General features: G+C 49.5%; 2 protein-coding genes across 3 annotated transcripts in view; both read left to right on the top strand.

Moving 5' to 3' along the window:
- LOC101933968 (tumor necrosis factor receptor superfamily member 14) overlaps positions 1-18538 on the top strand; it is a 76709-nt gene that overhangs the window by 14514 nt on the left and 43657 nt on the right. The window contains exon 8 of one of the 2 annotated variants that reach the window (XR_010594249.1): positions 2538-2935. Coding sequence is in view for 1 of the 2 variants with exons in the window: in XM_065575182.1 (XP_065431254.1) it covers positions 2538-2777 (240 nt within the window). In the remaining variant the exon portion in view is untranslated. Of the gene's footprint in view, positions 1-2537; positions 4729-18538 lie in introns of those variants that run through there. The other variant, XM_065575182.1, reaches the window with a different exon arrangement.
- LOC101948384 (tumor necrosis factor receptor superfamily member 14-like) overlaps positions 11059-18538 on the top strand; it is a 51137-nt gene continuing 43657 nt past the window's right edge. The window contains exons 1-4 of the mRNA XM_065575183.1: positions 11059-11591; positions 13274-13379; positions 14262-14387; positions 15821-15967. Coding sequence (XP_065431255.1) covers positions 11583-11591; positions 13274-13379; positions 14262-14387; positions 15821-15967 — 388 coding nt within the window. The 5' untranslated portion in view covers positions 11059-11582. The remainder of the gene's footprint in view (positions 11592-13273; positions 13380-14261; positions 14388-15820; positions 15968-18538) is intronic.

Below are 18538 nucleotides of genomic sequence, written 5' to 3'. Positions count from 1 at the left end.
CATGCATACTCTGTGGCTGTGCAAAGCCCTGAAGCAACAGAACCAATTACCTGGGCTGTGCATAGACCATGATTTGCTCCAAGATGTTTGTAAAGTGCTTTGAGATCCCTGAATGGAAGGTACCATAGGAGTGCAGAATATTATTATTCAGCATTAAATGTGCCCAGGGTCAAGATCTGCAGTAAACTGACATCTATAATCCAAACAATGTAATGAACCTTAGTAATAAATGGCTTGATTGACTTTTAATTCCACCCTGAGTGATAGCACACTTTAAAGCAAAAGAATCTTGAACATCTGAAGTTAAAATGGACTTAACATGCTTAACAATCCATCACATCTTGTATTTAGCTTTTACGCTCTGGTTACCTTTCCCAGACCTGAAGGAGAGCTCTGGGAAGCTTGAAAGCTTGTCTCTTCCCTCAACAGAAGTTGGTTCAAGAAATATTACTTCACCCACCTTGTATCTCTTTCAACATATTTGGTTTGGAAATGGGCATCTCTAGAACAGTTGCTGTTTTATGCAGGGGTTATCTATATCTTTTCCTTGTAGCATTACACACTTTAAGATGATGCGAAATTAGCTAATTAAAGAGTCTAAGATCCGTCCAGCAAATATTGGACACTATTTATAGGAAAAAATTATGCCAGACAGTATAACTTACACCAGGGGACGGCAACCTGCAGCACGCGTGCCAAAGGCGGCACGTGAGCCAATTTTTACTAGCACGCTGCTGCCACCCGGGGTCCCGGCCGCCGCCCCCACTCAGCCCGCTGCCAGCCTGCGTGTACGGAACCCCAGGCCGGCAGTGGGCTGAGCGGGGCCAGCGGCTGGGCCCCTGGCTGGCAGGAGCTGGCTGACGGAACCCCAGGCCGGCAGTGGGCTGAGCGGGGCCGGCAGCTGGGACCCTGGCTGGCAGGAGCTGGCTGACGGAACCCCAGGCCGGCAGTGGGCTGAGCGGGGCCGGCGGCTGGGACCCTGGCTGGCAGGAGCCAGCAGACGGAACCCCAGACCAGCGGCAGGCTGAGCTCAGCCCACCACCGGTTTGGGGTTCTGTCCGCTGGTGTAGTGTATTAAATTGCTCCCCGTAGGAATGTGCTACTTGCGGAGCACCAGGACTGGCAGTCATAAGTAGTACACCGTAAGTAGCACATTCCTATGGGGAGCAATTTAATACACTACACCCGGGTAGGGAAGGCTGTGCCTCCCCAAACAGCCTGCCCTCTATCCGCCCCCTCCCACTTCCCGCCCCCTGACTGCCCCCCTCAGAACCTCTGACCCATCCAACCCCGCACCCCCACTCCTTGTCCCCTGACTACCCCCTCCCGGGACCCTCCGCCCCCTGACTGCCCCCCTCAGAACCTTCCACCCATCCAACCCCCCCTGCTCCTTGTCTCCTGACTGCCCCCTCCCAGGACTCACTGCCCCCTGACCAGGGCCGGCTCCAGGCACCAGCTTGGCAAGCAGCTATTCAGCGTCCAGGTATTCGGTGGCAATTCAGACGGTCCCTCACTCCCGCTCGGAGCGAAGGACCTCCCGCCGAATTGCCGCCGCAGATCGCAATTGCGGCTTTTTTTTGGGGGCTGCTTGGGGCTGCAAAAACCCTGGAGCCGGCCCTGCCCCTGACTGCCCCCCTCAAAACCCCACACCCATCCAACCCCCCCTGCTGCCTGTCCCCTGACTGCCCCAATCCCTATCCACACCCCCACCCCCTGACAGGTCCCCCGGGACTCCCACGCCTAGCCAAACGCCCCGTTCCCCGTCCCCTTACCATGCTGCTCAGAGCATCAGGACTGGCAGCCATATGTAGTACACCGTAAGTAGCACATTCCTATGGGGAGCAATTTAATATACTACAGCTGGCCCTGCTCAGCCCGCTGATGGTCTGGAGTTCTCAAAATATGTTCTCGCACCCCTACTCAAAAATTATACTATTAGCTTAAAAACTTTGTATATTAAAGTAATCGTTAAAAAATGTATAATGTTAATAAATGCATAGGTTTGATGAAACAAAGTAGTTGTACTTATGTGCCTGTGCTTAATTTGTGTTTTTGATGATTTACCTTCTAAAAAAATGTCGCATGTCTTGCACCTCCAGAAAGGGCATCTTGCACCCCCAGGTTAAGAACCACTGCACTAAACTGATAAGATCGGCATTTTAATGTAATTTTAAATGAAGCTTCTTAAACATTTTAAAAACCTTGTTTACTTTACATACAACAATAGTTTAGTTATATATTATAGACTTAGAGAAAGAGACCTTCTAAAAACATTACAATGTATTACTGGCACATGAAACCTTAAATCAGAGTGAATAAATGAAGACTCGGCACAGCACTTCTGAAAGGTTGCCAACCCCTGACTTACACTTTTGTTCTAAGTGGAGAACAACGTTAATAAGTATTATAATACTTCATAATGAATGAGAAAACAAATTCTAAGAGAACTCTAGTAGGTGCTAGGAAAATGTACTGGCCATTTGATTGATAGTACCTGAATGTTCATCATCTCTGTTTTACTTTGTCATATTTTAAAGGGTGAGTTAAACGAAGAAGTTGCGGAAAATTTGATACAGACTAATAAAAAAAGGACTGATGCAGCCCTCCCTGTTCAGGAAACTACTAAAAACTCTGGCACATCCACCCTTCACAGCACCCGAACAAACACAGGCAAGAGCCGATGCACTTTTTCAAAGTGGGGGAAGAGAGAAAACCATTCGTCAGCCCTGCAAGTGAGAGAGGAGGAACACGGAGAGGAGTCTCTACTACAGAGCTAGAGAAATGGCCACCAGCCCTGGATTGTCCTGAAGGCTCAGGACTACTCTAGAAAAAGCTGAATGATCAAGGACAGAAAATCGATCAGAGTTTAGTGATTGGAGGCTTCTGAAAATCCTTCTTGACTGGATTCTAGTGATCATCATCACTGTAACTTTAGGCCTTGGTTACACTGGCAGCTGTACAGTGCTGTGAGGTAAACCTGTCTTCATACAGCTGAGTAGGGAAAAGCGCTGCAGTCTGTCCACACTTTCAACATTTGCAGCTGTGTTGGGAGCGGTGCATTATGGGCAGCTATCCCAGCATTCATGTGGCTGCAACGTGTTTTTCAAAACGGGGGGAGGTGGGGTGAAGTGGAGTGTGACAGGGAGTGTGGGGGGAGAGAGAGTGCTTTTTGGAGCGTGTCAGCTCTCTATTTTGCAAGTTCCGAACTCCTGGCCCCCTGCTCATTCATTTACTCACTCAAAGCAAACAGCAAACTGTTTGCTTTTTCTCTGTGGTACGAGCTTTGAAACTGGCACTTCCGCATTCCTGCAGCTAGTCACAACAATGGAGAGGATTGGCCACTTGACAAGGTGATTAGTACAGCGCTGCAAGGGTTTATACTCACACCCGTGAGTCGTAGCCACTCCGCTGTATCTCTTATGCTTCTCGGGGAGGTGGAGTACCTGCAGCGGTGTACCCAGAGGGATACAGCGCTGTAAGTGCCCTGCCAGTGTGGACAGGGAGTGAGTTACAGCACTGGGGGAGGCTTTACAGCACTGTAACTTGCAAGTGTAGCCAAGGCTTAGTCTCTCTGACTGTCTCCTGTTATGCTGAAGCCTTCCTCACGGACACATTGCCAGGCGTAATGGCAGCAGACTCTGGGCTCTTGGTTTCATTCAGTAAATACATTTAATTTTCCATTTATTAATTAAAATGTTTGAGAGTTCCTACTCACACACCACAAATACTTAACCTGGTATCCAGGAATCTTTACTGGACTAGTTGCTCTTCCATATTGGACCAGGTGAACACAAACAAAGTGTATAGTCAAAATGGATTTTATACATCGCTTTAGTTTTATAACAGGACAATGTCATATTGCTGTAAGTATTAGCTCTTAATATCTCATCCTGCGTTAAATCTGTACCTTTATTGTCTCATGTTAATCAGATTTGCTTTGAACCTTCTCTAGGGGTAAGATAAAATCCCAGTTAAGAAGTATGATTGGAAATAAAGCTAAAGCCTTTCAGTACTGAAGATTGGAGGGTGGACTGCACCATTTTGGAACCCTTGATAAAGCAGCAGTCAGAGGGCTGGACAATCTAGGTATTGATTTGTGATGAGTATGAAAGAAGAAGACAGTGAAGTCACATTCACCCCAGAGCAACTTTCCTGTCAGTGGGGATAACGGGTTGCGAAGGTTCATTCATTAATATGTTTAAGCACTGCAGTGCTTGGCTGAGAGGCATTACAAGAGAGAAAAGCAGCATGATTATTATTCTGTGGCATGGTAGAACTGGGTCTTGCGGAGGGATTTGAAGGAGAGTGCTGTGGCTTTTTCGATTAGTCTGGTTTATCGCTCCAGACCAAAGTGTAGCCGGAGAAGAAAGAGCCAAGGTGCTTGTGGGAGAGGCAGATGAATGGGTGATGGAAGCTGCCATTGTGGGAGGCCTGGGGATGCTGGGGGCGATTTAGTAAGATACAAGAGAAGACAAGTAGGGAAAGGCTGCATTAAGAGGAGTCTTAAAGGTAGGGAAGAGACACTTGTGTTCTATAGAGTGCAGAAGGGTGAGGTTACATTAACAACAATGTGTTAACCCTTGAGGGCTCAGCTGAGTTCTAGTTCATCATTTAGCAGTAAGGCATTCCCTGGGAAATATCCCTCCCTCTTCCACTCTCTGACTTCACCCCCTGAACTAAGCTTCACAATCATCATTGCAGTGAACAGTATGAAATTGTTTAAAACTTGTACTGTGTGTGTGTCTTTTTGTCTGGCGAAAAAAATTTCCCTGGAACCTAACCCCCCCATTTACATTAATTCTTCGGGGGAAATTGGATTCACTTATCACAGGGGTGGGCAAACTTTTTGGTCCGAGGGCCACATCTGGGTATGGAAATTGTATGGCTGGCCATGAATGCTTATGAAATTGGGGGTTGGCGTGTGGGAGGGCATGAGGGCTCTGGCTTGGGGGTGGGCTCTGGGGTGGAGCTGGGGATGAGGGGTTGGAGGTGCAGGAAGGTGCTCCGGGCTAGGATCGAGAGGTTCGGACGGTGGGAGGGGGAGCCGGGCAGGGGCATGGGAGGGAGTCAGAGTCAGTCCTGGGGTCAGCCAATGGAAGCAGCAGGGGCAGCACTTGCGGTGGGGGCAGCGTGCAGAGCCCCCGGCTGCCCCTACGTGTAGGAGCCAGAGGGGGGAGGTGCCGTTGCTTCTGGGAGCCATGCGGAGTGGGGCAAGAGCCCGACCCCGCTCCCCGGCTGGAGCGATGGAGCGGGACAAGCCTCAGACCCCACTTCCCAGTGGGAGCTTGAGGGCCAGATTAAAACGTCCAGAGGGCCGGATGTGGCCCCCGGGCCATAGTTTGCCCACCTCTGGCTTAACGTCATTTCGCTTAAGGTAGCATTTTTCAGGAACATAACTACAACGTTAGGTGAGGAGTTACTATATAGCGATAGGGGGCGGTGAGGAAGGTCTGATCTGGAACGGAGCTTCCTCAGCGTTTGCAGGTGGTTAGAGCTGAGGTTTTGGTTCCGGTTCATCTCTACTTAATTAATGTTCGTTAATCTTCACCGTGGTTAATGATTGCTCACAAAGCACTGTGAGATCCTCGGATGAAAGGCGCTAGAGGAATGTAAACGATTGTTAAGGGCTGTTTATTGTGTTACTCACTGCAGCCTAGTGGTGAGAGCCAAGGCTTGGCAGCAGGACGCCAGGGTTCCAGCCTGCCCTGTGCTCCACGTGGACCCTTCCTGTGTGACCTGGGTAAACCACAGAGATCTGCCCTGAGTGTAGGAGGAGGGGATAATATTGTAATAGGCTTCTCCCCTGTCCATTAGTTGGGTGTGGGTGGTTTTGGTTTGAGGGAGAGGCTGGAGGAATGGGGTTCAAACAAGTGCTTGTGGGGGGTGGGGCTGCCTGACCAGTTCTAGGGGTACCATCGTAGGGGCTCTGACTGCATGAAAGTTGGTTGGATGTTTAGACAATGTGGTCTCACCTCATTCCTTTGGCTGCCCCGATGTTACCAGTATTAACCATCCCTGCCTCACAGCCGGAGGGGAAGTGTGGCTAATGTCCATGACAGTGTAAGATCCTCAGATGAGGGAAAGGAGCTAAGAATTACTGTACTGCTATTCAGCACTGCCCTTCTGAGCAGCAATTTGTCTCCGTGCTGCTCTCGTGATCTCCGCAGAGGGAGATATATCCCTTTGACTCAGAAGTTATTTGGTGGTTAAGGCCGGGAAGCATAGTTTACAGCAGGGGTGGGAAAACTAGGGCCCATGAGCCACATCCAGCCCGCCCGTGGGACCGTCCTGCCTGGCCCCCAAGCACCTGGCCCAGGAAGCTAGCCCCAGCCCCTCCCCTGCTGTCTGCCCTCCGCAGCAGCTTCAGCTTGCTCGCCCCGCCGCTGGCGCAATGCTCTGGGCGATGGGGCTGCGAGCTCCTGGGGCAGGTGCTCTGTGACTCGGTGCTCTGTGCTGCGTGGTGGTGGTGGCGGCAGGGCAGGGAGCAGGGGGTGGATAGAGGGTAGGGGCGTTCGGGGGGGTGGTCGGGGGGGAACAGGGGGTTGAATGGGGGCAGGGGTCCCGGGGGGGACAGTCGGGGGGGGTTGGATGGGGTGCAGGGGGCAGACAGGGACAGGGGTTCCGGGGTCAGTCAGGGGACAGGGAGAAGAGGTGGTTGGATGGGGCTCGGGTCCCCGGGGGGGGCCGTCAGGAATGAGAGGAGGGGTTGGATGGGGCAGCAGCAGGGGTCCGGAGGCGGTCAGGGAGTGGGGGTGTGTGGATGGGGCAGGTTTCCCAGAAGGGCGGTCAGGGAACGGGGGGGTTGGATAGGGCAGGAGTCCCGGGGAGGGCAGATTGGAGGTGGGGGCTGGGCCACAACCCCCTCCCCTAACCGGCCCTCCATACAATTTATGAAACCTGATGCGGCCCTCAAGCCAAAAAGTTTGCCCACCCCTGGTTTACAGGAAGGAATTTCCTGAGCTTTATCTACCTTCCCCCTAGCACGCATACAAATTTCCAGCAGGCACAGACGGGTTAAACTTCTAACTGAATGATCTGCGGGTAAAGTGCAAGCGCCCACTGAGTATTAATAACCGTGCTCAGGATTTAACCACTGTGTGTGTTGCTATCTCTGTACCCCGGGCCTTGCACAGAGCCCTTCATGCAACCTGACAGTGCCTTTGCATCATCTCTCCCTTGCTCTGGACGGGTTCACTTCTGGCCCCTCTCGTTACCCACACTCTTCCGTGCAACTGCTTTGCAAAACTGTCCACCTCTGAACTCTTGCACCCCGTCATTTCAGTCCCCCATGGATTTTGCACCAATCCTTCTACAACTACCTTCTCCATGATTTAGCCACGACACCCTTATTTCCTTTCTCCAGGGGTGCTGCACAGAGCCCCATAGCCAGCACATTCTGTATCCTCACCAAGCTCCTGCATCCCGCTGAGGATAGGACAAGATGTAATGGACTTGAATTGCAGCAAGGGCGGTTTAGGTTGGACATTAGGAAAAACTTCCCGTCAGGGTGGTTAAGCACTGGAATAAATTGCCTAGGGAGGTGGTGGAATGTCCATCTGTCAGGGTTCCCTCTCCACTCTGAACTTTAGGGTACAGTTCTGGGGACCCACATGAAAGACTCCCTAAGCTTATTTCTACCAGCTTAGGTTAAAACTTCCCCAAGTATAATTCTCCCTTGTACCTTCGATTAGGTAAACGCTGCCACCACCAAGTGATTCAAACAAAGAATCAGGGAAAGGACCACCTGGAGTCCTATTTGCCCAAAATATCCCCCCAAGCCCTACATCCCCTTTCCTGGGGAGGCTTGAGAATAAACAAGATGAGCACAAACCAACCTTGGGTTTTTTTAGACCACTAAAAAAAACAATCAGATTAAAAAAAAATCACAGAATTTTATTAGAAAGAAAAAAGTTAAAAGAGCCCTGGATGGTGTGGCTGATGTGGTTAGGTCCTATGATGGTGTCCCTTGAATAGATATGTGGACAGAGTTGGCACTGGGGTTTGTAGCAGGGTTTGGTTCCTGGGTTGGTCTTTTTGTTGTGTGATGTGTGGTTGCTAGTGAGTATTTGATTCGGGTTGGAGGGTTGTCTTTAAGCGAGGACTGGCCTGTCCCCAAGGTCTGTGAGAGTGAGGGATCGTCCTTCAGGACAGGTTGTAGATCCTTGATGATGCGCTGGAGAGGTTTTAGTTGGGGGCTGAAGGTGATGGCTAGTGGTGTTCTGTTACTTTCTTTGTTGGGTCTGTCTTGTAGTAGGTGACTTCTGGGTACTCTTCTGGCTCTGTCAATCTGTTTCTTCACTTCACCATGTGGGTATTGCAGTTTTCAGAATGCTTGATAGAGACTCTGTAGGTGTTTGTCTCTGTCTGAGGGATAGGGTGACCAAACAGCAAGTGAGAAAAATTGGGACGGGATGGGGGATAATTGGAGCCTATATAAGAAAAAGCCCAAAAATTCGGGACTGTTCCTATAAAATCAGGACATCTGGTCACCCCACTGAGGGATTGGAGCAAATGCGGTTGTATCACTTGGCTGTAGACAATGGATCGTTTTTACTGGGCCATAGCCACTTAGTGAGGATTTGCTAGGTAGGATAGCAATGTGGGGGGGGCCCGTCTGATTTTGCCACTCGTGTATTTTTGTGATTGGGTGGCTGTATTGCCAGGTCGACAAACCACTCTTCCTCTGTCGCTGTAATTGACTGAGGAGGTTGAAAAGAACGTGATTTTTCGAGTGGCTAGGGGAGACTTGTTGCTAGGCAGAGTAGCCAACCCATTGTTGGGGTACCAGGCTGTATCTTCGCTGGAGAAAAACAGGTATGTTTTTATATGGAGATAATTATCTGTATGTAAAATCCTAATGTAGCCATGGCACAGGTAGTTTTTACCTTCATGTGACCCCTCCAGGTCAACACTATGTGCCCACTCTACCGTGGGTTTCAGGGGCGCCATTTCAGATTTTGGTTGGGGGGTGGGACTTTAACTGTGATTCCAAGGGCTACTCAGGGGCCTGAAAACTCTAGGGTTTTTTTTTTTTTTTTTGGTGCAGATAATAACTTAGAAATTAGTTGATAGGAGCACTGTATCTAATTCCTATATATAAAAAAGAGGATTTAATAATTATTAGACCCACTCAGCTCTATAACATGTTCTCACATCTTGTGTCAAGTCACGTAAGGAACACTGGTTACGTTTAAAATATTAAGGTATATTCTTTGTTACTAACTCGTGAATACAACAACTGAAAGAACTGTAGAAAAATCTAGATGACTTTTTATCACTCTTTTGCAGTTCATCAAGCTTGGAATAGATCATTAACTTCAGAAATATCCTACTAGGGCAACCGCCCCCCGTGAGTTTATACTGCACCTTCCTGGGGCTCTAGAGGTGTTACCTCACTACAGATAATAGACTAGAAACTGACCTTAAACAGGAGTGAAACTGACACTTTCAAGTCACTTTCCCTGTATTGCCAATCCCAAATGTTCAAAAATCATGAATCAGGCTCACCAAAAATCATGAGATGTAAAAATAACAGATTTGGGGTTCTTTTTATTTGCCTTCTTCTTTTTGAGCCTTTAGGGTGCACTGGGGTCACATTTTGAAGCTTTCTCTACATCCATGAGGACTAAAAACTTAATTTTTCTTTAAGAATGAAGGCTGAAATCATCACATATCCACTTGACTCCAGGAGCTGGGGCTTTAAGGAAAACAATTATCATTGAGACTCATGACAAAATCATGAGAGTTGGCAACACTGCTTTTACTTCTGTTTAAAGGCTAGTTACTTTCCAGAAGGCTCTTAAACACAACACTAACGGCGGCTGAGTTGCAGTTCTCACAGGAGAATATTTAAAACCAAATACCAAGAAAATTCTATATTTTAAAGTTGAGGGGAAAAAATGAGACTTCGGAGGTATATCAGGGCCACTGCAGGCAGGAAAGGAAAATAAACAGGCACAGGAGCTCTGGGCAGCTCTTCCTTTAGAAAGAAAGTTGGAAGGTCAAATCTTCTAGTCCTTAATCAACTAAAACTTCTGTTGCAGTCATATTGGCTCAGGGACTGGATTTTCTGGCATATTCTGAACAGTGCTGAGCACATGGTGCCCAGTGAATAATGCAAATCACGACACTAATCATCGACTTTATGGATTCTGTGGATGCAGTTTCTGTTCTTTGTTCTGGAATTGGCCTGAATACAGCTGAAACCCTAAGAATTTGAGGCATAAACACATCTGAAACTTATGACACTTTCTCATTCCTTCCTTTTCTCAAGCTCAGAACAAAAAAATAACTGAACAAAATGGTTTTCAGTTCAAATGTAAAATTGCACAGCAGCCATTGCTCTACAACCCAGACTGGGGCAGAACCTGCCACCCCCTGGGAGTTAAGCGATCTCCTCTCCTCTGACTCTCATTCTCCCTCCTTCCTAACCTCAGTGCTGCTTTTCATGCTGTCAACCAGGACATCCATCCCGGGACTGTTTGCTGGAGTCTCAGCAAACTGGACACCTTGGTTTTGCTCCCATCTATCAGAGTTGCTGGATAGGGAGCTAGCCCTGAAAGACCTGGGTTCTACTCCCCCCAGGGACTTTCTCACTGACCCCAGGACAGAATTTCAAAGGTTTTTAAGCACCCAAAGTTACAGCTAGGCATTTAATGGAGTTTACAAAGCACCAAACCGTCTAAGTGCCTTTGAAAGTCTGTGTGTGCCTCAGTGCCCCACCCGTACAATGGGGATGACAGCCCTGCTCTATCTCGCCGAGGGGCTGGGAGGAGAAATAGGTTAGATATTGTGAGGCGCAGCCTCAGATACCATGGTAATGGGGCCACGTAAGTACCACAGGTAGAGTGGGCACTTCTCTATACACTGCTAGTTCTTCCCTGGGTCTGACCCCTTCTTTTCACCTACACCCCCAAATCTCCCCCTTTTCTGAATGTAATCTAGGCTCAGTGCTTTGCTGTATTTCGTTCTGAATCCTCTGTTCTCTCTAACACAACCCCTCTCCCCCCTCCCCGGAGGGATTCCTCTTTTACAGCTAAACTTCCGGACCCTTCATTTAATCACCAGCAATTTCTGATCTTAATCACCGGGCCTCTGCTTGTAAACAAAATACTGACTCCCTGCCCCAGGGCACCTCTCCTCTGCACAAGGGACACTAATGCCGGGCTGCAGTGAAGAGCGCCCCCGGGGAGCTTGCACCTGCTGTATGAAACTCGGGGGGCTGCTCTCCCCTGCCCCCTAACTGGGTTTACTTTAAGTGTCTCTCTCCCGCTAACAATATAACCCTAAAGCGCAGCCTATTGGGAAAGTCCCCGCCCGCTTCCATCATTCACGTTCACTGAGTCTCGAGCTGCTGTTGCGGGGCCGTCGGGCCTGGATTGGAGCCGGATCCGGAGCAGGACTGTGGGCTTGTGTCCTGCTGGCGGCCGGGAGCTCCGGGGAAGGGCGCGGGGGACCCATGGGGCGGACACCCCAGGACAGGGCGGGGGCACCCGCAGCTTGTCACTGATCGGACCTGGGGCCGCGCTGCGCTGTAGCGGGCAGAGACTCGATGCCCAGCGGGGACCGGCACAGACAGGTCCATGCTCCGGGTAAGTGGATCCCAAAAGCTCCTGAAATAAAATGGAGCCAACGAGATCGGCCCTGCCCAGCAAACCCGGCAGAGACACTGGGGGGCTTGGGGGTGCATGGGTGGGGGTGGGGGGCGGTAGGGGAGGGATTGTGGGAATCTACTGTGACTGAAGATCGCAGGAAGCTGAATTTTTTACATTGATCCTTTTTACTAACGCGAACTACCCGCCCTTCCCCCGCCGGGGTTTGGGGTTGATTACGCCTTGTTCGAGAAAATCTATCTACATTGAGAAGCTGTTGGGCTCCATCTGGTGGAGACAGCAAAGAACACGAATATTGAAAATAAAACTTTTCCTTCTTAATTTAGTAGGAATAAAATACCGCTGGGAGATTTTGGTTTGTTCTCATCAGTGATACTCAGCCTGGCGCTTGGGGGGGGGTGGGGTCTAAGTGAATTGACTTTTCATTATGTAGATTGGCAGAAGTTTTTTTTTAACGGACACTGATTTTAGAAAAACAAACAATCCTACCCCCAAGGTTGCCCTTTGAATGGGGAAATGTTTGAGGATTCTAAATGGACAGTAGCTCGTTGTGGTGCATTGTACTGAATCCGCTGCTGCTCTAGCCCCATAGTTTGTTGTTTTGTATCTGCCGTTTCCTTCCACGGTGTCCATGGGTGTATGGACCAGAGGGACAGGCCAGCACAGGGAATAACGCTTGAAGCTCAGAAGCTGTGTTGCTGGGTCTCAGTTTGGGGCTTTCATTGGCCAATCATATTTCAGTCCTTCCATTTTGGGTGTCACAGTGTAAACTGAAACTGGTGCTAATTTCAACTGTATTCTGAGTACTCAGCAAAATGCACCATGGGTAAAAGGGAAAGAGAATATACTGGAAGAAAAAGGAAAATGATTTCCAAGTGGCTAACAGGGTATCCCCCAGGCTTCTGGAGTTAGAAAAATCATAACAGAAAGCGGCTTTAGCTGAAATGTCAAAGGTCACAGTCTATGAATCCAACCCCATCATTGTGATACACGTGATTAGACCCACACTGAGCTGAGCACTCCCATGAGTCAGGGATGGAGGATCATGTCCCAAGGCTGTAAAGGCTGGATTCTAGCCAGACTAATGTCAGTAGAACTATTCCAGGTTTAAATGAGAGCAGAGTTTGACCCAGAATGTGGAGAGTGGTAGTGAGGAAATGACGATGTAGGGGGCCGATAACCAAATTTGTGGTGTCTGCCGTTCACCTTAATGTAGTCTCTATATAAATACACATCATTTGAAAATTTTGTATGTCTACTTTAAGATGAGGTATGTTGTGGAGCTGTCAAGTGGTGCTGTTACCACAGAAACAGAGAGAAACAGTGACACCATCAACACGTTAAAATGAAATTTGCATTTGTTTCTGTTATTTGAATGACTCTATGTATTATTTCAAGAGATAAAATTGGCTTTCTTTGACCTCAAAGCATCACAGCAATACCCTAAAGGGTAAAACAAAATATGATAATAAACTTGTATAAGTAATAACGCTGGTAACATTTCTAGTCAACATTATTGTCATCTTGTTCATCATTATGCTCTCCATTGAATGTGCTTGCGGGCTTGGGGAGGCTAGTCAGTGTCACAGTGCTACCAGCTGCTCCTTGTCTGCTTTTGAGCCTGCATGATGTGATTCAGAAACTTCTCTTCTTCCCTAAAGATTTTTGTCATTTTCTTGGTAACACAACTACCTCATTCGGAAGCTCCACAATGCTATCCCGGCGAATATGAAATAAATGGTGAATGCTGTCCCCTGTGCAGTGCTGGTAGGTATATATGATTGCTTCTTTAAAATCATGACCCTTCCCTAGAGAGTCCAATTGTCCGGCCTCCTCTTGGAGAGCTCGACTACAACCCTACTTTACCCTCCGGCTCTTGCACTCGGCTTCTGTCACTCCAGTACTGACTGTTGGCTTGTTCCCATTAGGATTCATTGTATTCACCCTTTGCCCTGCATCCGGGATCCCCGAGCCCTTCCCCAGACCCTCACAGTCCCCTTGTATCGGGATCCTACTGACCTTTCCTCTGCACAGGGACCTCTGCCCGTCCCACCCCAGCCACTGCCCTGCCCCAGGCAGCTGTCCATCCGGCTGCTGTGGACACCAGCACTGCCCCAGCCCCTCACCTCTCAATCTACCTCTTATAGTCCTATAGGACTGGCCACAGGCAGTCACCTGACTTCCTTAGTCCCCTGGCGCTTTCTGGTCATGTGATCCCTCCAGTCACTGGCTTCACCTGAGGATTCTCCATTTCCCACCCCCCACCCTCACCCCAGGAGGAACTACAATACTCAGACCTGCATCTTTTAAAGGGCCAAGATCCTGACTGGGCACAGTGGGGACATATGGATCTGTCAAAGGTCCTGTGTCCGTTACAGAGTCTAAGCACGACTGTGCTAGGGATCCTACTGATAAGGGAGGGGTGTGAGTTATGAGATTGTTTCTGTCTATGCTGTACCTGTGTTGTGCACAAATAGAGGATTTCAGTTCTGGCAATCTAGTTCTGAGACATTTACCTTTTATTTCTCATGGTAGTGTGTGCAACATGTAAAATCCACACACATAGTGTGTGCATTTGTTATGCATAATTACCTGCCTTTGCAATCTCTGTATTAATTACACAGGATCTAATTGTATTGTTTGCTTTAGGGAGCAGGGTGTTCAAACATTGTACACGACATGTCAGCACAACATGCATGCCCTGTGTGGACGACACATATACAGAGCATCCCAATGGCCTAACAGGGTGCATGAGATGTAAAGTCTGCTTTGCAGGTAAGGAAGCTGTGTGTGTGCGTGTGTGTGTGTGTGTGTGGCGGGGGGAGGGGGGGATGGATTTTAATTATTTTTTTCTGAGTTGTCTCTCACAGCCCACATCTACAAAAGCAGCCTAGTTGTTTGGGCACAGGACTGGAAGTCAAGAGTCCTGGGTTTTGCTCACAGTTCTCTTACTGAGTTCCTTGCAATCTTGGGCAAATCACTGAAGTGGAGATTTCTGGCACAGTGCATTGGCTTCAGTCGCACATCTTCCACTGATTAAGGGCTCTGGAATCATCCCGGGAGATTCTTCTTAGGCTAGGTCTACACTACCCGCCTGAATCGGCGGGTAGAAATCGACCTCTCGGGGATCGATTTATTGTGTCCCGTTGGGACGCGACAATCGATCCCGGAATGGCGCTCTTACTCCACCAGCGGAGGTGGGAGTAAGCGCCGCCGACAGAAAGCCGCAGAAGTCGATTTTGCCGCCGTCCTCACAGCGGGGTAAGTCGGCTGCGATACGTCGAATTCAGCTACGCTATTCACGTAGCTGAATTTGCGTATCTTAAATCGACTCCCCCCTGTAGTGTAGATGTACCCTCAGGGGGAAAGTGGATCTCTAGATTTAGCAGAAGTAGAACAAACACAATAAACAATAATTATAATCAAACATTTCACATGGTGTCCTTTGTCCTAGAGCAGCAGCTCTGCACCCTCAGGATCTGGATTGTACACGGGGAAGGTTATAACCATCCCTTTCAGATCCCAGATCCTGAGCAGTGGCTGAGGAACACGCACGTACCTCAGGAGGCGGGAGTGACATGAGTGACAGTAAGAAACCATTGTGCTCCTCTGCTCCTGGGCCCATCAGGGTCTGGTCCCCAGCATGAATTAGAGCAGCCTGCAGGCTGCTCTAGTTTACATCAGCTGCCTATGGCCCCAAAGGCCGTCCGAGCACATGGGGATCCGTTGGGCAGCCAGGAGGACGGGTTGTGTAGCAGGTGTTATGACCACTCCAAAATCCCACTACAGTGGCCTGCTCCTCCAGTGGCCAGTTGGATTGCAAGTTGTGGTCCTTTTATATGTGGCTACCGGGAGCCTGATTCTCCACCATCTTCATCATTATTCACACCCGTGCAGATGGATGCAGAGTGGGTGCAAAGCACGATCTGAATTGCAGCTGAGTAGAGAACGCTGGTTTGGTAGCATTTTGGATGCACCCTTTGTACAGATGTAAATACAACACAAGGTGCAGGGCAGCAGAGAATCAGGCTCCAGATGGTTCTGTTTACATCCCAACACTTGTTAAATGGAGTCATCATAACAAACCCCTCTAGCTCCTGTGCCCTGTATCATGGATCAGCAAGGACTGGGGGTGCACATTAGTTTTTGTATCAGCTCTGTTTAGTTCCTGTATAAATGTATTTGTGATGCATGGAACTTTCCTTTAGGCGCCCGACTGATGGTAAAAGAAAAATGCATGTATACCGTGTGCGGCTGTGCCCCGGGGGATTTCTGCCCATATGCTGCAGGCCTGGACTGTGAAATGTGTCGTCCCTACACCGTCTGCCTCCCTGGCTCTATGGTGAAAATACCTGGTAAGGCAACATAACTTCTGTAATACCAAGGCAAACCCCTGCAGTCACAGAACGAATCTGGGGCAGGGCAAACTGGCTGAGAGTCAATCCGGGTGAGACTGAGGTGATGCTGGGGAAGCAGCCGGAAGAGTGGCTGGGCTGTACATGGGCCCCCCTCACTGAGGGAGCGGGACTGCCATTTGTAACGCCCTTGCACAGCCCCAGGGTGGCGTCAGAGCTTGTGCTGAGCTGGATGCCCAGGTAACAGCTGTGGCCAACTTCTGTCCATCTGGGCCTGGCCAGACGCCTCTGACCTCTTCTCCCCAAGGCAGGAGTCTCTGCTGACCTGTGCTCTGCCCGGGGCCACCCCTTAGGTCTGTGCAGAATGCTGCAGCCTGCTGACGGAGCGGAGTTGCCTGTTGGTCGCATGTAGGAATTGGCTTTGACCTATAGAGACAGAAATGGTTTGGGTCCTGACGGCCTCTGTCCCCGGCGCACACTGCCCCAGCTGCGCTCAGCAGAGGCGCTCACGATGGAGCTCCCTCGCTATACGTGGGGGGCAGGGGGATGGGAGCGAGAAAGCTGCTGGGGGTCCTCCACTCTGGAATTGCTATTCCCTGCCCTGGGCCCTGCCCTGGAGCTGGGTTATGTTCACCTTCCAGGGCAGACACAAAGCTGCCATCTGCCTCTGAAACAAGCATGAAATATACAGGGCAAGGTTAAGTGTGTCACAGGCTGTGATGAACTCAGACTCCTCTGGGTGTCGTTGGGCACTCACATGATGCTCTTGCAGGCAGAAATTTGCATGAGGCTGTGGGTTTGTACTCACACATGTTGGCAGCCCACCTACACAGCAGCAGAGTGCAGTGTGAGTTCAGCTTCAGCTTGTACAAACAGAGCTCCCTCAAGCACACTTTTGGGCACAGAATTCTGTTAGGAATACAAGTGTGCTAAACACACCCCTTTCTTCAAACATTGCCGCCTTTGGAGCTCCCAAGGTGCAACAGACTTGTTCAGCAACACCTTTTCCCCATTAATTACATTGGAGTACATCACTGCTGTAGACACAAGTCCCTTTACAGAGAGAGCGGGTGTGGATCCAGGCCAGGGTCCATTGTTAAGGCTTTTGATCAAGGGCACATGTGAGTTCCAGACTAACCAAAAGTACCTCATGGTTCTTTGCTCCTATAACTAATGAGCTTGACTGTCCAGCCAGGCGTGTTTCCGAAGGTGGATACTGAGGGGGGTGATGTGAGCTTAACGCACTTTGAGGTACTGGGATGGGAGCTGCTGGCGAGAAGCCGAGTGTGTGTTGTTGTTCCATTCACACGTCACCCAGGCTGTTCAGTAGCATTTCTACACTGCGACAGAAAGGGAGGTTGCAGAGAAGTGCAGGAAAAAGCAAACGGGCGCCTTATAATGACACTCTAGAAAGGGACCTCATTATGTCAGTGTCAACAGAGGATGGGGGGAGGCAGCCTGCCAGGAGCCCAGGAACCTGTCGGGCTGCCAGGCTCCTCGCACGGAACTGCCAGCAGAGCTGAGAGACCGGGCTGTCAGCGTCCCACACTGCCCCTCTGAGGTCGGTGGGAGCCTTCCTGGTGAGGACATGCCCCACTGGCCCAAGGAGGGGAGTGTGGACATGCACCACCGGGGTAATTACTGCGGTGGCTCTAAGTCCTAATATACACATAGGTCTGCAAGTCCAAGTCCCAGAATCCGAATGCCGCGGCCCCCCCCCCGTTCCCCCATATGGAATTGGAGGCTTCAGAATAAAACTTCATATCCATGATAGTGTCCTATGATAGTTGTTACATTTCCAGTTCCAAGGTCTTTCCAAAGGTAATAAAACGATCTCCAGACTATATTCAGGGATGGTTTCATCCAGCCCTGAAATGTGGCCATCCTGGGGTGGAAGCAGGCAGCTATTTGAGAATTCACAGCCTTGCACTTGGTTAGGTTAGAAGGTGAAGAATATTATATTCAGTTAAATACAAGTGGAATGTAGGTAAGTGGAATGTAATTCCTCAAACAGGAATTTGGTTGGGAGATGTGTACGTGGGAGATGTGTACACAGCCAGAACCACAGCTTCTCCTTGCACCAGTGTATCTGTCTACTTACATGACCCATCACCATAGTGTTTGGGCACCTAGGGTAGAAGTAGTAGGTGGCAGCATCACTTCCAGACACATTTTGGGGTGTAATCCTGGCCCCTCTGAAGATGATGGATTGAGAGAGTTTCCCAGGATTTCACCCATGTCTCCCAGCCAGCACCTGCTTAGCTTGTGAGCGCTGACCACATCCCAGCATGAATTGATATCACGGCAGGATAAGTCTTAAATATTTTCATATTCCAGCTGCCTTATCTTCATGCCTTATCAGTGTCCTTTGGGCATTTAACCCCCTCACTGCTGTGTTCTGTTGCAGCTTTTGTGCTACTACACAACTTGGCACCATTATTTTGAGTCTTACTATCCCTTTGGGATGTTGGCCCTTGTAATGGCCCAGGCATGTGGGGCAGCAGGAGATGCATTCCCCCATGTACCTGTGCTCTATGAGTACTGACGGATTTAAGTATAGGGCAGGAATAA

Source organism: Chrysemys picta, chromosome 21 (assembly GCF_011386835.1).
Source record: "Chrysemys picta bellii isolate R12L10 chromosome 21, ASM1138683v2, whole genome shotgun sequence".
Taxonomy (NCBI): Eukaryota; Metazoa; Chordata; order Testudines; family Emydidae; genus Chrysemys; species Chrysemys picta.
The sequence above is the reverse complement of the archived record's forward strand: the minus strand, read 5'-3'. Positions and strand labels throughout refer to the sequence as shown.